The 22,007-nt window shown below is 40.0% G+C and overlaps 1 protein-coding gene across 1 annotated transcript; it reads left to right on the top strand.

Moving 5' to 3' along the window:
• Window positions 1-778: 778 nt before the first annotated feature.
• LOC309354754 (vomeronasal type-2 receptor 26-like) lies at window positions 779-14,216 on the top strand (the record flags this gene model as incomplete). The annotated part of the gene is made up of 7 exons (XM_081885025.1): window positions 779-926; window positions 6,388-6,574; window positions 8,366-8,657; window positions 10,152-11,012; window positions 11,282-11,509; window positions 11,915-12,041; window positions 12,976-14,216. 7 exons carry the CDS (start codon window positions 779-781, stop codon window positions 13,875-13,877), a joined length of 2,745 nt encoding a protein of 914 aa, XP_081741151.1. The 3' UTR covers window positions 13,878-14,216.
• Between the last annotated feature and the right edge of the window lie 7,791 nt (window positions 14,217-22,007).

The raw sequence follows: 22,007 nt of genomic DNA, 5'->3' as shown, positions 1-22,007 counted from the left end.
AAAGAGGAGCACACTAAAGTCACCTTTCCAGGGACCCCTAACAATCTTGGAGACAGCAGTGTTGGTGGGCATAAACTCTGTAAACTTCTTCAGTCTACTATTTACTGTCTTATGGTGATTAATAAGCCTGAGTTCTGATGATGCAACTATCCCTTCCTCGCTGTAGATTAATAATGCAGGAACATTACAATGGAACATAGTGCTCATGATTGACACTAGTTTCATCTCATAAAGGGAAGATTTAAGTAAACACAGAAAGAATCTGAGTTACACAGTCCCCCACAGTGGGGGAACCTCCAAACTGTGAAGTGGATCTGGTCCATGGGGCTTCCCTATCTAATCCACAGATTCCTGTTCCCACATCTCTCTGTTTCCCATGCAGTAATTAGTTTTGGAACCAGTGCTAAATCTTTATATTTCTGACCCATAAAACTGCAAACTTATATATTCCATTCCTCTCGAAGTTTTTGTGTGAGAGAGAACAATGGACGCAGACTAGTTTGCTAGCCAGATTAAGTTAAACTGTGTCAATGGGAACATTGGTCGTAGCCAGAATATTCAGAGTAAATCCATTGATGTTAATGGAAATGCCTGACTTAGATCCACTCATATCCGTAGGTCTACTCTGAGCTTAACTTAGATGCAACATGGTATTTCCAAGAAGCTCAGAACAGTGGATTCACATTCCCATGGCTGTGAAAATTATTCTTGCTACATCAGAATCCATGGATCTCTTCCCATGAAAAGTAACCCCCATGGGATTTTCACAAGCCAAATCATGAAGAACTCTGTTATAACTTGTGATGAAACGAGCCTTGTAGGTGTTATCATTCCCTCCACTAACCATTCATCTGAGTTGCCAACTCCGCCAGCCCCAGATATCAGCAAGGCGTTGACATCTTCAAAGGCAGCTTTAAAGGGTAGGGGTAAGTGTGGTGTGGGAAGAGAGGCACATAGCACAGGCAGTTAGTGACTGTGCCATGTGCCAGCCCCTCCTCCAACCTGGGGAATTGTGGTTGTCATATCAGCCAGTCCTTGGGTTTGTGACAGCTGCTGTTGAATTCCAGGTTGGCCCAGAATATAATCTCCCTCATCCATGATCTGATTGTGGATGAAGAGGCTGATCTGGCATGTATCACTGAAACCTGGGTGGGTGAACAGGATGAAATGAATGAGAGCCAACAAACTGAAACTGAATCCAGATAAGACTGAGGCACTGTTAGTGGGTGGCTCCTAGACTGGATGGGTGGGAGATCACCTGCTCTTGATGGGGTTACACTTCCTCTGAAGGAGCAGGCTCATAACTTGGGGGCACTCCTGGATCCTTTGCTGTCGCTCGAGGCTCAGGTGGGCTCAGTGGCCTGGAGTGCCTTCCATCAGCTTCAGCTGGTGACCCAGCTATACCCTTATCTGGACAGGGATAGCCTAACTATTGTTGTCTATGCTCTGATAACTTCAGGGTTAGATTACTGCAATGTGTTATACATACATGTGTTAATTAATTTTATACTGAGTGATTTTAGAGTGTTGTTTATGCTGTACTTTTGTACTGTTTTATTGTTGTTAGCCGCCCTGAGCCTGGCTAAGGCTGGGGAGGGCGGGATATAAATAAAATTTATTATTATTATTATTATTATTATTATTAGGCTGCCTCTGAAGGTGGTTCAGAAACTTCAGCTAGTGCAGAATTCAGCACCCAGGTTGCTCACCAGAGCAAGATGGTTTGAGCATATTACACCAATCCTGGTTTGAATGCCCTGGCTACCAATTAGTTTCCAGGCCCATTTCAAAGTTCTGGTTCTGACCTTTAAAGCCTTAACCGGCTCAGGACTGCAATACCTCAAGGACTGCCTCCTTTCCATATGAACCCACCGGGACCCTGAGATCATCTTCTGAGGCCCTTCTCCTTGTGCCTTCTCCTTGAGAGGTCCGGAGGGTGGCAACACAAGAACGGGCCTTCTCTGCAGTGGCTCCCCATCTGTGGAATGCTCTCCCAAGTACCTGGCACCTTCATTATATACCTTTAGGCTCCAGGCAAAAACTTTCCTTTTTATCCAAGCCTTTGGTTGATTTGATTGACATCCTATTCCTTTTTAAAATGTGGGGGTTGGGGGGAGGTTATTGAGTTGTTTTTATTTTGATTGTGTATTTTGTGGTTTTATATTTTGATTTTATTCTGTGAACCACCCAGAGACCTCCAGGTAAAGGGCGGTATATATATTCAATAAATAATAATTATTTTTCCACGCTCCAGTGACAGCTGATTAAGCTGCTCTCCATGGAGCTGATAAAAGAGACACACCTCAGTTCACCCACAACAGCAGCAAAAAGATATCGGAGCCGCATCTGATAACACAGCTCCCATCCAACCGGTACCACAGGCCCTGGAAGCCTAGAGCTTTAAGGACTGCTGGTATCAGCAAGCTATCACTAGAGCACTCAACTGAAGTGGGTGGGCCACATGATCCAGAAATGATGCCTGGGAAGATGCAATCAGGAATGCCTTCTTCAGACACATGACAATGGACTAGGGTAGATGTGAAGAAGTTGATGGGGCCTTTAGGTAATTTTGTGGTTTCCAAGAGTAGGCCGAGTGCAGGGATGCTCAATGCATATGCCTTTCACTGAGGAGAAGATGTTAAACATCGGCAGACATGGTTAGTGTCAACAATGCATGTCCTCACTCACATTTGAGAGTCCCACAAGATCTTACAGAGACCTCTAGAGGCCAAAAGGAATTATTGTGAAAACAAGAAATATTTGTTGGCTTCTTGTTGTTGTTTTGCTAAATGTTTTCCTTGTTCAGGGTGCTATATTACCCAAAACTGTCCCTGGATGTGATTATCGATCTCTTTCAGAATCCATTTCTCCCTGCCCCTGTCTTGCTATCTAAAAATAAATGTGTCTTCTACCTTCAGCAGGGATAAACCAAGGAAAGGCTTCTTTCTGGGAATTTGGACACTGACATGAACCCTGGCACTTGAGACTGTTCTCTTATGTGTACCTTTTTATAAAAACGTCATTTGCTAGCAATCAGTATTGAAAATTGCAATTTTAAAATTTGCCATGTAGAAATTTTAGATTCGTCTATCAAAAAAAACCTTCCAATCTTGTTTCCACTCTAGTCTTAGATGCTTGGAAATTCACAAGCTCCAAGGTACCAACACCTGTTCACCTTACCTTAGAAAATGGGCCATGTGAGGAACTGATCGATCATGGGTGATGTATGGAAAAAGGATGGACATTAATGTGTCAAATTCTTCAAATCCCATGTCATATAATCCCACCTTTTCCATGCTCTTCTTCCTGAATTTCTAAAGCTCCAAACATTCACTCAGGAGCTTCTTGTATGGACATGCCTTCAGTCTATCATTGTCTCTTTGGCTGATGTCAAATAGAAGAGGTGTGTGTTGTTCTGATCATGTCACCTTGATGTCAAATATCTCCTTTCTGAATAGAGACAATAGACCCATTGAAAACTTTCCGCCCTAACTCGTTCCTTTGTGTAGGTGGCATTATTTAACCCTTTTGGTGTGTGTAGGCAAGAGAATAAAAAATTAGCTTCTGTGTGATTGAATTTGATGTGGGCTGATTTACTGGTAGCATAAGCATTGTGAGTCAGTAATGGGATTTCTCAGGGTGAGGCGGATGTAAAATACCAGTTTGTTTTTTTTAAAAGGGTGCAATCAAATAGCAACTTCTCTTCCTATATGCTCTTGTAGGATGTCCTATCAATTCCAGAACATTTTGTTTCCCAGCACCACATCAGTATTGGGCTGGGACCGAATATAGCCTTCAAATCATTGTTTAGAAAAGTTGATGAAGTGATTTCTCACTGGTCCAGGGTAGCAATTCGCCAACAAGGTGCTGCAAAAGGGCTTTAGGTCTGCTTTGAAAAACTAAGGCACCATGCAGTGATGCTGTCAGAGCAGGATTTGGGGCAGATGTCCAGGACACCATTCAACGGAATAGGCAAGAGGGCCCCCCAAAACAGCAGGACTATCTTACCATATTTGGAAGCATTAGCTATTATAATCTAAGGGGCTTGATTGACAGGATTCCTGAATGAGTATTACATCCAGAGCCAAAAATTACCTAAGTGCACCACTGACAACATGTTGCATTCATCTACCATAGGGCTGCCATATATCCTGGGTTTGCCCATCGAAAACAGCATCCGGGTGTAATTTCTGAAAAGCAGGAAAATGTCTGGGAAAGCCAGAGCATATTGCAGCCCTATATGAATGCAACATGTAGTCAGTGGTTTTTAGTTTTTTGGGTTTTTTTGTGGGTTTCTTCTTGGAGATTTTGCAAAGCAAACAAACAAACAAACAAACAAACAAACCCTCTACATGCTACAGAGAGCCAGTGTGGTGTAGTGGTTAAGAGCGGTAGTCTCGTAATCTGGTGAACCGGGTTCGATTCCCCGTTCCTCCACATGCAGCTGCTGGGTGACCTTGGGCCAGTCACACTTCTTTGAAGTCTCTCAGCCCCACTCACCTGACAGAGTGTTTGTTGTGGGAGAGGAAGGGAAAGGAGAATGTTAGCTGCTTTGAGACTCCCTAGGGTAGTGATTTAAGCGGGATATCAAATCCAAACTCTTCTTCTTCTACAGAACCAGGTTATATAATGCCCTGTTCTTTATAAGCAGCTTTTCCCTGTAAGCATGAACAGATCATGCTAGAGGTGTATGATAGAAATGTTTATTTTTCTTTGTTTATTAGTTGACTTATATCCCACTCTTCCTCAGTGGCAAACTTCAAAAAGTTAAAACAATACAATTTAAAATAAAATAAAAACCCATTTGAAAATGAACCAAAAACATTTTAAAACAATTTTGAAACAGTTTAAAAACATCTAGAAATATTTCAAACAATCAAATACCTCAGTTACTTATTTCAAGGTTTCCATGTACAGTATCTTAAGAGCATAAAATATGAAATTAGATATGTAATTAAATACATATTTAAATGTACAAATGTGCATTTTATCTTACCATTCACATTTCTAAATGTATTTTATCCTAAACTATTTTTTCCTCAACTAGAAAAATATATCAAAATGCATTAAATGTATTGTAAAATCAGGAGAAAATTGTATGGGAGATGCAGATCAGGTTAGTTTGCATCAAGATTTGTTCAAATTACATTCGTCAAACACTTTAACAGGCACCCAAGGTTACTTAGGAAAAGCTAAAATTACTCCTTTTTGTAATGTACCTTGAAAACTCAGTGGATATCATTAACAACATTATAATCATCAACACCAATTAAAAAGAATAAAAAATGATATTATGATTAAACAAAGAAATGGGGGGGGGGAATCTTCTGTATGGTTGGGAGAGAGCTCTAAGGTTATCAAGTTTAACCACTGTACTGCCTTTGCATTACCTACAGAGCAGGCAATAACATCCTGACACACCTAGAGTCCTCCAATTTAGACCTCAGGGCCTCACCTCTCATCACATTAAGGTCAGCTAAAGGGCAGTAAAGTTTAAATTGTATTTCCTGATGTTGGAGCCTGTAAACAAGTCTCCTGATTGTCAAAAGTGTCCTGGATGATCTGATCACGCTGCTATGATCACTCACAGTGATGCCTCCAACCTATGGGGGGAAAGGATTGGGGCTGAAATACCAAGAGAACGTGTTGCTCCATTGAGCCTAAGTTATAACTAGCACAAAATGCCAGATCATAGTCTTTATATTCCTAATGTCCTTTTCTTATTACATTTACATCCCACATTTCCTACATAGAGCTCAAGGTGGTGTACACGGCTCTCCGTCTCCCAATTTTACCCTCACCACAACCCTGTTATGTAGGTTAGGCTGAGAGACTGTGGCTTGCCTCAGCTTACCCAGTGAACTCTACTAGAGAGCGCATATTTGAACTCTCAGCTCCCAAGTCCTAATTAGGAATGTGGAACCTTTTGGTTCTGGCGCCAGATCTCTATCTGACCCCACCTGATGGGCCAACTTTGACTGGTGGGTGGGACAACCCAGCAGTCACTTCTAGCACCCTTTTCTTGCTGAGGGTTATTCCACAAGTCTCCATTTCTACCAAAGAAAGCAACAGTCAACATGTCTGCTCAGATGTGACAAACATGTTTTCTTCAGCAATTCCACAGGGAATCCCTGGATTTGAGCTGATGATTACCTTCCTCTAAATTATTAAAAACATGTAATTGAGTCTGCTGCTCACCCAGTACTGCTTGAAGTTTCAGCAACCATGAGAAAAATTAACAGCATATTATAAATAAACCCAGCAGCATTTAGAGTCAGGGAGAGGGACTGGGTCTGATACTATGATCTCCAATAGTCTACATTACATACTTCAAGACCATTTCCTTCATTCTGAATATGATAATTTTAGTGGTCTTGATGCTGGCAGTGATTCCTCACAATGTATGCCAGGCTCAAACCGTGAAATGTAGGGTTTCCCATCCACATCGCCCACAACACATATACCATCAGCAAGGAAACCTCATCATTGGTGGCATTGCAAGTCATGGTGGCTTGATGAAACCTTTAACAGCTTTTACTGAAGAACCGCCACTATCATTGCTTGAAGATTTCATGTAAGAAGTTTATTTCATTTCCATGTCCTTCCCTCTGAAAAGACCAGTGCTAGTGCTACAATGTATATGCAGAGGTATATCAACTTAGCCTATAGAAAAAAGAATGATTGAATTAAGGTGAAGCTGAAGGTAAAGGTTTCAATTTTTCTAGAGGACGAAGACTTCTATGGAATACATTTAAGCTTCCTAAAATAAAAGTCTTTCTTTCAACTCCATTTTATTTTACCTTCTTATATCTTTTTCCTCCTGACTGTTACAAAAAAGTTCCCCTCCAGTTTCTTTGGTTTACATTTCAATTCTGCTTTTATTCTTGCACCACTCATGTCTTTCTTCGACACATTCTAATGTTGTATGTTAATGTAAAGATTGTTAAACAAAACTGATTTTTGGATGTTGTCTGGAAACATCACTCAGAGGCAATTGCTTCTGGTATACCTGCATTTTATCTTAATTTGTATATTTCATGTGATGTAAAATACTAGAATCTTTTGACTCATGAGAGCTGCCATCAACTCAGTTCCTTCCTCTGACTTGATATGAAAACATATATATTCCTACTTGCTTAGTTAAATTCCAATTTCTCATATAATTCTTTTTCATAGAAAGTAACTTCATAAGAGAGTCGGTAATAAAGGCCTATATTGAAAAACGTATATTTGTACCTTGGAATTACATTTGGGTGAAGTTTATGATATAACTCACAGGTGACTCACAAAATGTTTAGTGTTCTAAGTTCTGAAATTGTTGGGCTCTGTTATCTTCGCCCAAAGCAGTTACCATGCTGTTTATTAAATATAGCAGCTTTGATTGAGGAATCTCACTCTACTGGGGGCTGTTTAGCAATGGCTTGGACAAGCACAAGTAGGGAAGTGTGCTATATTGTACATTCGCTCTCCATTATCCTCACCCATAGGAAGTGATAGAAGGACTCTGGGTGTATGCAAATGCCTTGCTCTAGATCCGATTCCATTTACACATAGTCGCTGCAAGCTTACTCTTCTGCTTGGACAATAATCAGATCTGCCGTAAATAATATACCTTGTGAGATAGTCAGAAAGCAAAATCCACACAAAACCTCAACATTAATTCAGATAGATGGCACTGTTGTTCTAGATTCTGTAATCCACACAGGGCAACATCCACATGGTATGTTGTGATGTCAGGCACAAGCTCTCATAAAATACTCATGTTGATAACATGTCTCTGCGACATGCATGCATGATTGAAAATTTAACCTAACCCTAATGAGAGTCTCAAGAAATACAATTCATTAAGAGCATTATTCTAAATGTGATGAGGTGGGCTTCCAACAATCAAGGCTGTAGTTTTGAGTGTGTTGATTAACACCCTTCCCACATGTAGCTGCCTTTTTTTAAGCCTCCCCATTCCAATCAGCATAAATGCAGTTATTCCAGCTCCTGACTGCTCTCAAGGAGGGGCCCAATTCTGAATTGGCTCTTTCAAGATAAAGGTGCCTGGGAACCACGGGAGGCATGGATTTGCTCTGAAGCCTAAAATTGGCAACTACTTGTGGAAAAACTCTTAAATGCATCCATGTCCAGAGAGTTCTTCACGAGCATAGCATAGGTGTTTGTCACAGATGAGTTCTTCTCTGCTATTGGAGGACCACGTCCTCGTAACCCTAACCTTCACCAGCCAGAGAATCTTGACTTTAGGATTTCTTTGGAATACTGCAATTAAACATTATCAACATGAAAATGCAGATAGTGGTGTTGGTTTTTCAAAAAGTGTGAAATATCATTCTGATACAGAATGCAATTTTAATTCTAGTGTAGTGTCAAAGAATTATCAGCATATTTTGGCCTTGGCATTTGCAGTAAAGGAGGTCAATGACAACCCTCAGATCTTACCCAATATCACCTTGGGCTTCCACATATATGACAGCTATTTTAATGAAAAGTTGACCTACCATGCCACAATGCTACTTTTATCTTCGTTAGAGAGGTTTTCCCCCAACTACGTCTGTGACATCCAGCATAATCTGACAGCGGTCATTGGGGGACTGGATTCTGAAATCTCTGTTGTTGTGGAAAATATCCTGGATATCTATAAGATTCCACAGGTAGGGATTATATGCCTTTGTGTATATTGAAACTATGGAAATGCAATACTTTTTAATGTGGCTTTCGTTCTTCTTGATTTTATTTTGCAATTCAGAGAAAGGGAGGTTTAATTCTGTTAAAGCCACTTACGACCTCGCGCAGGAGCTGGTTATGTAGATTGACGGGGGGGAGGAAGTGCCATCACCTCCCCCAGATATTGAAGTGTAGTCCGATGAAGGATTCCAGGGGGCGTGGCCCTGTCCGAAACCTATGGAGGTGAGGGCCTAAGGCACGCCCCCGATCAGTGACCCCCGGCGGAGTTCCTAGTCGATGTGCATCAGCAGGGCTCACCCTGCTGGTGTTAACCCTTCCCAGTCTGCAAGCACACAGGCTGAAGCCTGATAGTTGGTTAGGACCAATGCCTAAGCCAATACTGCTCATCACCTGTAAGCAATAAAGTTGTGGCCAATTTTAGCTCATTAACCTAAAATAACACTGTCATGCGTCTTTATTCCTACTGCGGGGAGGCGGGAACTCGCCACGCAAACCTGTATTTAGGACTTATGACATGGTAAACCAACAATAATAGCATTATAGACAGTAAAATACCCAAGCAATGATAAAGCAAAGTAAACATAGAACGGCAGGACAAAGAAAGTTAGGGCTTGTGCTTTTTTCATTTTTTGTATAAATTCGTATGTATGTTCCATTTTACTCTTTCCTCCTGCCCCTGTAGTTAAGAAACATCTTTTAAAATTATTATTGTTGTTGTTGTTGTTGTTGTTGTTGTTGTTGTTTGAATAAAGAGCATTGAATCCTTCTTTGCATGGAAAAGACTTCATACTGAGAAGGAGGTGCATGAGAGTTGTGGTAAGGAGAGCCTTCCTAGGAAAGGAGTTTCATCAAGTAGACATCCATGTCCCAGAAAAACACATCTCACAATATGCACATGTCATATTATAGTATAGTATAGTGTAAGCAATTTTGCAGATAGCCACATAAGGTAGCAACCACTGCAGTAGGGCAGAACCATCCTCCCAGGACCAGCATCACTGTGGCTTATTTGGACAGTGCTGGTTGATGTTGTTGTCAGGACTGTGCAGATGCATCAGAAGCCCTTTACACTGATGTATCCATTCTTCCCTGAGCTTGCTTGCACTTTGACGCACTTCAGCACCTTCCAGGGATGCTGCAGCAACAACAGTGTCAGGAGTGAAGCTCTGCTACACTGCACTGCACTTCAACAAAGAATTCACAATAGAGACCATTTGCTTCATTTTGAAAATCTTTAGTTCCACCTGCTGATGTCATGTACCTGAAAAAAAGAAGTCCTTAGACTAAGCATTTATTTCTCAGGACTAGCCCCCTATCTTGATAAGAGGCAATAATATCCACTTACCTTATCACTTGCTATAAACCTTGTGTCTTAATGTATTGATTGATCAGAGCATATGAAACTACATCTTAAAAATGACTATAACTGTCTCTTTTTCCCTTCCTACTTTTTCTTTTAGCTGGTATATGGTTCGAATCCAGTGATGAATGATAAAACTCCAGGGCTTGATTTTTACCAGATGACCCCTCAGGAAACCCTTCAGTATGCAGGGATACTCTCTTTGCTTCTTCATTTTAGATGGGTGTGGATTGGGGTTGTAGTCGCAGATACTGACAGTGGGGAAAGAAGTGTGCAAATCATCATTCCACTGTTTTCTCAGAGTGGTGTCTGTTTTGCCTTCATAGAAAGAATCCCCATGTTTATTTCTTTCGATGAAATTGATGAAAACCTAGAAAGAGGAGGTAAATTACATAATGAAATCATGAATAGTAACGCCAACATAGTGGTTTTTTATGGAGAATCAAATGCCATGATGTATTTGAGATGGTTTCCATATCTGTCAAAACAAGAATGTGAGACAAGCATAGCAAGAGGGAAAGTTTGGATTCTTACAGCCCAGATGGAGCTTACATCAACAGTCCATCAAAGGAATTTTGTTACAGAAATAATCCATGGTACTCTAGCCTTCAAAATTCACTCCAACGATGTACCAGGATTCCAGTCTTTTATTGAGAGCAGAAATCCTTCCATCCCTAAAGGAGATGGGTTCATCAGGGACTTCTGGCAGCAGGCCTTTGGTTGCACATTGTCAAAAACTGATGTAGGTAATGTGGATGGATACATTTGCAGTAGGGAGGAGAAGCTAGAGAACCTTCCAAAACCCTTCTTTGAAATGAGCATGACGGGCCACAGCTACAACATCTACAATGCTGTCTATGCTGTGGCCCATGCTTTACATGCAATGTCCTCATCTGGAGTCAAGCACAGTGCAAATCTGGATGGAGCGATAATGAAACTACAGAATCAAGAGATATCGCAGGTAGTGGCCTGAACATTTTGACGTGAAAATGCATAATATCTACAGTATTATAACATTATTTCCCATTAAATGGTGGGGTAGGGTTAGGGTTAGCTGTGTGTATTCTTATCAGTTCCCTTAATAACATAGTGATCCTTTCTATTGTCTCTCAGTTATAAAGGTTTAGCAGATATTTCACTATTTGCCTCCTGCACAAAACTCTTCAGTAAATCATTCTTGCTACCATTAGACATTAGTATGAAAACCCTACTCCTTTTTATTCCATCCAGCTCCGTCACTACTTGAGACATGTTTCATTCAACAACAGTGCTGGGGACAAGATCTCCTTTGATAATAATGGGCAGTTAGTAGCTGGATTTGATGTCATCAACTGGGTGGTTTCATCCAACCAATCTTTTCACAGAATAAAAATTGGGAGGATGGATCCGCAAGTTCCTCCAGATGAAGCATTCACTATCAATGAAGAGGCCATAACATGGCATTACTGGTTTAACCAGGTAGGATCCAATTGGAGATTTAGGGTGAAAGTGTTTTAGAGAATAGTGTCAGTAACTGTATCTCTTCAAAACTGTCATCAAACATACTGTATAAGAGCCCAGACTAAAGATTAGTGTCAGTATTCTCTCAAAGTACAACCTAGTTCTTTAACGAACAATCATGTTAATGATGCATCTGTTTCCAGTTTTGCTGTTAGCCTCACACCTAAGCCTATCATACAAAGCTACCAGGAGGTCTTTAAAGCCTTCCTTCTGTGTGTCTATGATGGAATGGAATTTGTACTTTAATTTGCATGTAAGGTGCATATGTGCTTGAAATTCCTTAACATTGCAAAAAGAAGTGGAAAGGCGCATGAAATTTAAAGATTCCAAGCTTATTATTTTACTTTCTTATTTATGGATTAGGCCCAGCCACTTTCTACATGCAGTGAGAGCTGCCATCCTGGTTCCAGCAAGAAAGTGAAAGAAGGGAAACCATTTTGCTGCTACAATTGCATCCCATGTCCAGAAGGGAAAATATCAGACAAGGAGGGTAAGTAAGTATACTTGATGCTACTGGGTGTTTTGTGTTCTCGGTATTCCAATTTGATTTGTGTTAGGGACACATTATTACAATCAGGCTACACCAAGCTTGATGTTTTCCCCTCGTAAATTCCGGTTTAATTTATATGGGATTGATCATGCTCATAACTATTTCTGGTATGCTTCTGAATGGAACTAGCAGTGTATATTTTTTGTTGGTTCCTCAGATTTACACAGAACCAGAAAACTGCACAGGCGAACCACAAAAAAATCCTCTACAGTCTATTACACAGCATGTTAAAATTAAAAGTGTAAGCTGAAAATTTAAAGTTGATTTATTTTCTATTCTGCCTGTGCTCCTATTTCCAGTGTTCCTGAATATATTTCCTATGAGCTCTCAAAATTATGAAAAACCAGAAATCTCCAGAAACAAACTACAGTTAAATATCTTATTTAATGTGGTATGCTTGTGCAGGTTTCTGGTTTTGTTCAATTCTGAGGGATTTTTTTTAAAAAAACCAATACAACTATTTGTGCACATGCCCTGTTGGTACTGATTTACCATAAATAACTCAACGAATTGGAAAGTTGGGACAAACTTAAGAGGAACACCTACTGGTATGAATAGGAAAAACCTAAATTTTTCACAAAGAAATTCACAGATGGAGGGGTCAACTTATACAACTATGAAAGGAACCATTTAGGCATATTATTAAGGTTTCATGTAAGATCAATACCATAGTCCTTTTCACACATTACTGGTGTGTGAGGTTCTATTTCACACATGAATTCTAAATCATGCTATGATCAACATAGCGGGAGCAAAAGACAGTGTTACTTTGCAGCTGTGGCTATATGTACAGCACTGCATATATATATTTTTTACATTAGACCTCAACACTCAGGTAATGCAGAAAGAAGGCTTATGTCTTTTCCTGTTTCAGATATGAATGACTGTATTAAATGCTCAGATGAGAAGTACCCAAGTAAGAATCAGGATACATGCATTCCCAAGACTGTAACCTTCTTGTCTTATGAAGAACCTTTGGGGCTCACTTTAGGCTGCATTGCTCTTTCCTTTTCTTTGATCACAGCTCTGGTGCTGGGGACATTTATGAAGCACCATGGCACTCCCATCGTCATTGCCAACAACAGGGACCTCACCTACACTCTCCTCGTCTCCCTTCTACTCTGCTTCCTTTCCGCATTGTTGTTCATTGGCCAGCCTCAGAAGTTGACATGTCTCCTCCAACAAGCTGTTTTTGGCATCATCTTCTCAGTGGCTGTTTCTTGTGTGTTGGCAAAAACCATCACTGTAGTTCTAGCTTTCATGGCAACCAAGCCAGGATCAAGAATGAGGAGGTGGGTGGGGAAAAAGCTGGCAGCCTGCATTGTTCTTTCCTTTTCCCTTATTCAAACTGGCATTTGTACTGTGTGGCTGGTGACCTCTCCCCCATTCCAAGATGTTGACATGCACTCAGTGGTTGAAGAAATTGTACTGAAATGTAATGAAGGGTCTGTGACCATGTTTTACGTTGTCCTGGGCTATATGGTCTTCCTGGCAATTGCCAGCTTCACAGTGGCTTTCTTTGCCAGGAAACTACCTGATAGTTTTAATGAAGCCAAGTTCATCACATTCAGCATGTTGGTCTTCTGCAGTGTGTGGCTATCCTTTGTGCCAACTTACCTCAGCACAAAGGGGAAATACATGGTTATTGTGGAGATCTTCTCTATCTTAGCTTCCTGTGCTGGCCTTCTGGGCTGCATCTTTTCCCACAAATGTTACATTATTGTGTTTAAACCTGAGTTGAACAACAGGGAACAACTCATAAGGGTTAAACATTGAAGAATTTAATAAATCTCTTTCCTTAACTGTAATTTGCAATCTGGACTTATCTTTGTTTGTCCAAGTATTGTTTTTTGTTTTTACTCAGATATTGTAGTGATGACATGGTGTTTATTATTATGTTGTACACAGCCTTTGTAGTTTATGGTATTGTATGTGGCATGCTTAAATGGTTATAATAATAGAAAAATCAATCCTGAGCAGTTAATGTGGAAGTCCTGGGCTGTCCAGATGATAAGACCCCCTCTTGGCCTTGCTGAGTTAATATGAAGGAAAGGAAAGCAATATATTTGGCACCAGTTTGGCTGCAGGAATTGCCAGAAGGAAATGTCTTCCCTCCCCCAAATGTAATGTTAGTGTGTTGAAGCCTGAGTTGAACAGTCAGAAACAGTTCATTAAGTAAAAAGATGGGAGAATTTGTATACCCCTGTCCCTTATGAAAGTTTTCTGACATAAAATTATAAAACAAACCAGTTCTGGCCACCACAGTTTAAGAAGGACACTGACAAACTGGAACGTTTCCAGAGGAGGGCAACCAAAATGGTCAAAGGCCTGGAAACGATGCCTTATGAGGAACAGCTAAGGGAGCTGGGCATGTTTAGCCTGGAGAAGAGGAGGTTAAGGGGTGATATGATAGCCATGTTCAAATATATAAAAGGATGTCACATAGAGGAGGGTGAAAGGTTGTTTTCTGCTGCTCCAGAGAAGCGGACCCGGAGCAATGGATCCAAACTACAAGAAAGAAGATTCCACCTAAACATTAGGAAGAACTTCCTGACAGTAAGAGTGTGGTGGAGTCTCCTTCTTTGGAGGTCTTTAAGCAGAGGCTTGACAACCATATGTCAGGAGTGCTCTGATGGTGTTTCCTGCTTGGCAGGGAGTTGGACTCGATGGCCCTTGTGGTCTCTTCCAACTCTATGATTCTATGATTCTATGATCTTTGCATCCAGATGTTACATCCTTTTGTTGAGGCTTGAGCTGAACAACAGGAATCAGCTCAGAAAGAGAAAAGACTGAAGAACCTAAAAATCTATATAATTTGCATTAGTTATTCATCTGTATATATTTGCGTTTGTGCATCTGAGGTTTGTGTTTATTTGTTTTATATTTTTGAGATGACCTTCTATTTATTCAATTAAGTTATGTTGCACACCACCTTGGTAATTTCTGTTTTTTAACTGGAAATATAAATTATTCTAGTAATAGATTAATAAATCCAGAAGCTGCTTTTTAAATTTTTGAAGAGTATAGGCTTTTTCTGAATTTGTAGCAGCTGATAAGGAGATTCTTGTAGAAACCATTGTCAATAAACTTTGCAATTAGTAGACCCCACAGATATTTTTATCATCAAAGCAATAATAATGCTATGCCTATGTCATTCTTAATATATTCTATTTTCTATTATTATGTGTGTAATGCCAGAGGTTCCTTCCTGAAAGAAGCAGCTCTCAAGTGATATATATGCATGATTCTTGGCCCTATTCTTCTTCTTGAACCATCAGAACTTCCGGCCTGCTCCCCCCATTATCACATTCTACCCCGTTCTCTCCTTGTGGCTCTGCAACTACAGCTCTAGAAATGCCATCAAAACCTACCCCAAAGGCCACCCATTGCCACACAGCCAGCTTCCATACTTTTTAGGAATTTCCACAGTATTCTGTCATTGCTAAAGTCTTTGAGGGCAGGAACTGGAAAATGCTGGAAGATTCTAGAAGGTTCATTTCTGCTGCAGATATTGTTTTGGTCACACTGAGACAGGAGAGATAAATTTGTGTGCTCAGCAAGCTGGTGATTCTCTCTCTCTCTCTCTCTCTCTCTCTCTCTCTCTCTCTGTCTCTCTCTCTTACTTTTATTTGTACCTCACACGTCTGAAGTTTTTATTCCCCTGAAGTTTTTTTTGTAATAAAGCCTTTACCTTTAGTAAAAGATTTCCTTTTACTGATGGACCTCTGACTCTGTGATTTTATTTACTACACGCCACAATTCATCATTGTCATACATATTCTTTTCTCTCCCAAGCAATTTCCACCACAGCATTGACCTTTGGGCCCCCTGAGCACATGGGTAGCACCCAATGTGGAATTTCTGCCAGTGGAGCCACACAACCCATACCCCAGTCAACAAGTCTGTTCAGATGCAGCAAACATGTTTTCTTCAGCAATTCCACAGGGAATCCCTGGATCTGAGCTGGTGATTACCTTGCTCTAAATTATTAAAAACATGTAATTGAGTCTGCTGCTCACCCAGTCCTCCTTGAACTTTCAGCAACCATGAGAAAAATTAACAGCAAAGACAGTATATTATAAATAAATCCAGCTGCATTTAGAGCTAGGATGGGTGACTGGGTCTGATACTATGATTTCCAATATTCTACATTTCATACTTCAAGGCTTATATGTGTGAGAAAGTACCATTTAAGTCAATGGTTTTCATCAGGACAACTCTAACAATAGTGCTGTAGAAAAGCAAAGGATCGTCTATGTACAGGCAAGATTTCCTTCATTCTGAATATGATAGTTTTAGTGGTCTTGATGCTGGCAATGATTCCGCACAAGGTATGCCAGGCTCAAACTGTGAAATGTAGGGTTTCCCATCCACATCGCCCACAACACATATACCATCAGCAAGGAAACCTCATCATTGGTGGCATTGCAACTCATGGTGGCTTCATGAAAACCTTAACAGCCTTTACTGAAGAACCACCACTGGCATTGCTTGAAGAATTTATGTAAGACTTTTTTGTTGTGTTTTTTTTCATTTCCATGTCTTTCCCTCTGAAAAGACCAGTGCTAATGCTACAACATATATGCAGAGGTATATCAGCTTGGCCTGTAGGGAAAAAATGATGGAATTAAGGTAAAGCTGAAGGGAGGGTTTCAATTTCTTCAAAGGAAGAAGACTTATGTGGAATACATTTAAGCTTCCTAAAATAATAGTCTTTCTTTCAACTCCATTTTCTTTTACCTATTTATAATTCTTTCTCCTGTCAGATACAAAAAGTTTCCCTTCTGTTTCTTTGACTCACATTTCACTTCTGCTTACATTCTTACAGCACCCATTTTTTCTTCAGCACATTCTAATGGTATATATGTTAATGTAAAGATTGTTAAACAATACTGAATTTTGGATGTTTCTGGTATATTTGCATTTTATCTTAATTTGCTTATTTCATGTGATGTAAAATACTAGACTCTTTTGACTCATGAGAGGTTCCATCAACTCAGTTCCTTTCTCTGTCTTGATATGAAAACAGATATATCCCTGCTTGCTTTGTTAAATTCCATTTTCTCATATAATTATTTTTCATGGAAAATAACTTCATGAAAAAGTAGGTAAATAAAGGCCTATATTGAAAAATGTATATTTGTACCTTGGAATAACATTTGGATGAAGTTTATGATATAACTCACAGGTGACTCACAAAATGTTTAGTGTGCTATGTTCTTAAATTGTTGGATTCTGTTTTCTTAGCCCAAAGCAGTTTAACTCATGTTACCAAGGAGCTCAGCCATGCTGTTTATTAAGTATAGCTGCTTTGACTGAGGAATTTCTGTCTACTGGAGGCTGTTTAGCAATGGCTTATACAAGCACAAGAAGGGAAGAGTGCAATATTATACATTTGCTCTCCATTTTCCTCATCCATAAGAATTGATAGAAGGACTCTAGGTGTATGCATATGCCTTACTCTAGAATCAATTTACACATAGTCGATTCCATTTACACATAGTCGCTGCAAGCTTACTCTTCTGCTTGGACAATAAACAGCTCTGCCGTAAATAATATACTGTGTGAGATTATCAGAAAGCAAAATCCACACAAACCTTCAGCAATAATTCAGATAGATGGCACTGTTGTTCTAGATTCTGTAATCCACACAGGGCAACATCCACATGGTATGTTGTGATGTCAGGCACAAGCTCTCATAAAATACTCATGTTGATAACACGTCTCTGCGACATGCATGCATGATTGAAAATTTAACCTAACCCTAATGAGAGTCTCAAGAAATACAATTCATTAAGAGCATTATTCTAAGTGTGGTGAGGTGGGCTTCCACCAACCAAGGCTGTAGCTTTGTGTGTGTTGACTAATACCCTTCCCACATGTAGCTGCCTTTTTTAAAGCCTCCCCATTCCAATCAGCATAAATGCAGTTATTCCAGCTCCTGACTGCTCTCAAGGAGGGGCCCAATTCTGAAGTGGCTCTTTGAAGATAAATGTGGCTGGGAACCACAGGAGACATGGATTTGCTCTGAAGCTTAAAATTGGCAAGTACTTGTGGAAAAGCTCTTGTATGCATCCATGCCCACAGAGTTCACCCTGAGCATAGCATAGGTGTTTCTCACAGATGAGTTCTTCTCTGCTATTGGAGGACCATGTCCTCGTAACCCTAACCTTCTCCAGCCAGAGAATCTCGACTTTAGGATTCCTCTGGAATAATGCAATTAAACATTATCAACATGAAAATGCAGATAGTGGTGTTGGTTTTTCAAAAAGTGTGAAATATTCTGATACAGAATGCAATTTTAATTCTAGTGTAGTGTCAAAGAATTATCAGCATATTTTGGCCTTGGCATTTGCAGTAAAGGAGGTCAATGACAACCCTCAGATCTTACCCAATATCACCTTGGGCTTCCACATATATGACAGCTATTTTAATGAAAAGTTGACCTACCATGCCACAATGCTACTTTTATCTTCGTTAGAGAGGTTTTCCCCCAACTACGTCTGTGACATCCAGCATAATCTGACAGCGGTCATCGGGGGACTGGATTCTGAAATCTCTGTTGTTGTGGCAAATATCCTGGATATCTATAAGATTCCACAGGTAGGGATTATATGCCTTTGTGTATATTGAAAGTATGGGAATGCAATACTTTTTCATGCGGCTTTTGTCCTTCCAGATTTATTTTGCAAGTTGGAGAGAGGAAGGTTGATATTCTATTAAACCCATATTTATGACTTATGACTTGGTAAACCAATGAAAGAAGTATTATAGACAGCAAAATACCCAAGCAATGATAAAGCAAAGTAAACATAGAATCGCAGGACAAAGAAAGTTACGTCTTGTGGTTTTTTGTTGTTGTTTTTTGTATAAATTTGTATGTGTGTTTCATTTTACTCTTTGCTCCTGCCCTTGTAGTTAAGAAGAAACATCTTTTTACATTATTATTGTTATTGTTGTTGTTATTATTATTAATATTATTATTATTAGCATTGAATCCTTCCTTGCATAGAAAAAACTTCATACTGAGAAGGAGGTACATGAGAGCTGTTGTAAGGAAAACCTTCCTAGGAAAGGAATTCCATCAAATAGACATCCATGTCCCAGAAAAACACATCTCACAATATTCAGATGTCATAGTAGAGTATAAGTAATTTTGCAGATAGCAACCACTGCAGTAGGGCGGAACCATCCTCCCAGGACCAGTATCACTGTGCCTTATTTGGACAGTGCTGGGTGGTGGTGATGTCAAGACTGTGCAGATGCATAAGAAGCCCTTTACACTGATGTGTCCATTCTGCCTTGAGTTTGCTTGCACCTTGACCCACCTCACCACCATCCAGAGATAGTGTATTACCAGCAGTCCAACAAAGAATTAACAATGGAAACCATTTACTTAATTTTGAAAAAAAAATAGTTCTACCTGCTGATGTAATGTACGTGTGAAAGGACTAGCCCCCTATCATGATAAGAGGCAATAATATCCACTTACCTTACCACTTGCTGTAAACCTTGTGTCTTAGTTACTGTATTGAGTGATCAGAGCATATGAAACTACATCTTGAAAATGACCATAACTGTCTCTTTTTCCCTTCCTACATTTTCTTTTAGCTGGTATATGGTTCGAATCCAGTGATGAATGATAAAACTCCAGGGCTTGATTTTTACCAGATGACCCCTCAGGAAACCCTTCAGTATACAGGGATACTCTCTTTGCTTCTTCATTTTAGATGGGTGTGGATTGGGGTTGTAGTCGCAGATACTGACAATGGAGAAAGATGTTTGCGAATTATCATTCCACTCTTCTCTCAGAGTGGTGTCTGTTTTGCTTTCATAGAAAGAATCCCCATGTTAATTTCTTTCAATGAAATTGATGAAAACCTGGAAAGAGGAGGTAAATTACATAATGAAATCATGAATAGTAAAGCCAACATAGTGGTTTTTTATGGAGAATCAAATGCCATGATGTATTTGAGATGGTTTCCATATCTGTCAAAACAAGAATGTGAGACAAGCATACCAAGAGGGAAAGTTTGGATTCTTACAGCCCAGATGGAGCTTACATCAACAGTCCATCAAAGGAATTTTGCTACAGAAATAATCCATGGTACGCTAGCCTTCAAGATTCACTCCAATGTTGTACCAGGATTCCATTCTTTTACTGAGAGCAGAAATCCTTCCATCCCTAAAGGAGATGGGTTCATCAGGGACTTCTGGCAGCAGGCCTTTGGTTGCACATTGTCAAAAATGGATGTAGGTAACGTGGATGGATACATTTGCAGTAGGGAGGAGAAGCTAGAGAACCTTCCAAAACCCTTCTTTGAAATGAGCATGACGGGCCACAGCTACAACATCTACAATGCTGTCTATGCTGTGGCCCATGCTTTACATGCAATGTCCTCATCTGGAGTCAAGCACAGTGCAAATCTGGATGGAGCGAGAATGAAACTACAGAATCAAGAGATATCGCAGGTAGTGGCCTGAACATTTTGACGTGAAAATGCATAATTTCTTACTGTTATATTTTTACTCCCACAGAAAGGTACTCCTGGAATATTCTGCCTCAGGTACCAAATTCATTTGACCAAACTTGGGGCCTTGGGAATTGGTGGGTGTTGTTATGATAGGTGTCACGCACTGTTTGACCTGACTTGCACCAGCCTGCTAGCTCCAGATTTTGTTCGGTGTTTTATCTGAAAAATTCATGTAGGCATGGAAGGCAGGTTTGGCACAGGCATCTAGTTGACCACTGTGAGAAGAGGATGCTGGGCTAGATGGGCCACTGGCCTGATCCAGCAGGCTCTTCTTATGTCTTTATGTCGGTGCCACTGTTGCAGTTGTGACTGGTGATTCCCCGCACTTTGTGGATATAATGGGGTGGATTACAGTCAAATAGATATAAGGTAATGCTCATAGGGAAAGAAGAGTTAATGTTGATTCCTAGAAGGTATAGGGCCTATTCATGGGGCAGAATATGGCTAACCATACAGGAGAGATGCAGCTAAAAAAGCAACAGAAATGTTGTGTGGTGAGTTATTTATGCTTGAACAGATTGTGGAGCTCTTTGGGCATACATTTTGAAAGCTATATTTTTTAAATTTTTGAGAAGAAAACCTGATTTGAAATAAGGGAGGAGGATGTTTTGCTAAAAAATACCATAAAATGATCTGTTTGAGATTTTTTTTATCTTATTATATGTGCAGCGTGTATTCTTATCAGTTTACTTAATAACATAGTGATTCTTACTATTGTCTCTCAGTGATAAAGGGTAAGCAGATATTTCACCAGTTGCCTCCTGCTCAAAACCCTTCAGGAAAGCATTCTTGCTACCATTAGACATCAGTCTGAAAACCCTACTCCTTTTTATTCCATCCAGCTCCATCACTACTTGAGACATGTTTCATTTAACAACAGTGCTGGGGACAAGATCTCCTTTGATAATAATGGGCAGTTAGTAGCTGGATTTGATGTCATCAACTGGGTGGTTTCATCCAACCAATCTTTTCACAGAATAAAAATTGGGAGGATGGATCTGCAAGTTCCTCCAGATGAAGCATTCACTATCAATGAAGAGGCCATAACATGGCATTACTGGTTTAACCAGGTAGGATCCAATCAGAGATTTAGGGTGGAAGAATAGGGTGGAAGAATATTTAGAGAATAGTGTCAGTAACTGTATCTCTTCAAAACTGTCACCAAACATATAAGAGCGCAGACTAAAGATTAATGTTAGTATTCTCTCAAAGTACAACCTAGTTCTTTAATGAACAATCATGTTAATGATGCATCTGTTTCCAGTGTTGCTGTTAGCCTCATTCCTAAGCTTATCATACAAAGCTACCAGGAGGTATTTAAAGACTTCCTTCTGTGTGTCTAGGATGGAATGGAATTTGTACTCTAATTTGC

Source organism: Podarcis melisellensis (genome assembly GCF_964234715.1).
Source record: "Podarcis melisellensis genome assembly, chromosome: 13".
Taxonomy (NCBI): domain Eukaryota; kingdom Metazoa; phylum Chordata; class Lepidosauria; order Squamata; family Lacertidae; genus Podarcis; species Podarcis melisellensis.
The sequence above is the reverse complement of the archived record's forward strand: the minus strand, read 5'-3'. Positions and strand labels throughout refer to the sequence as shown.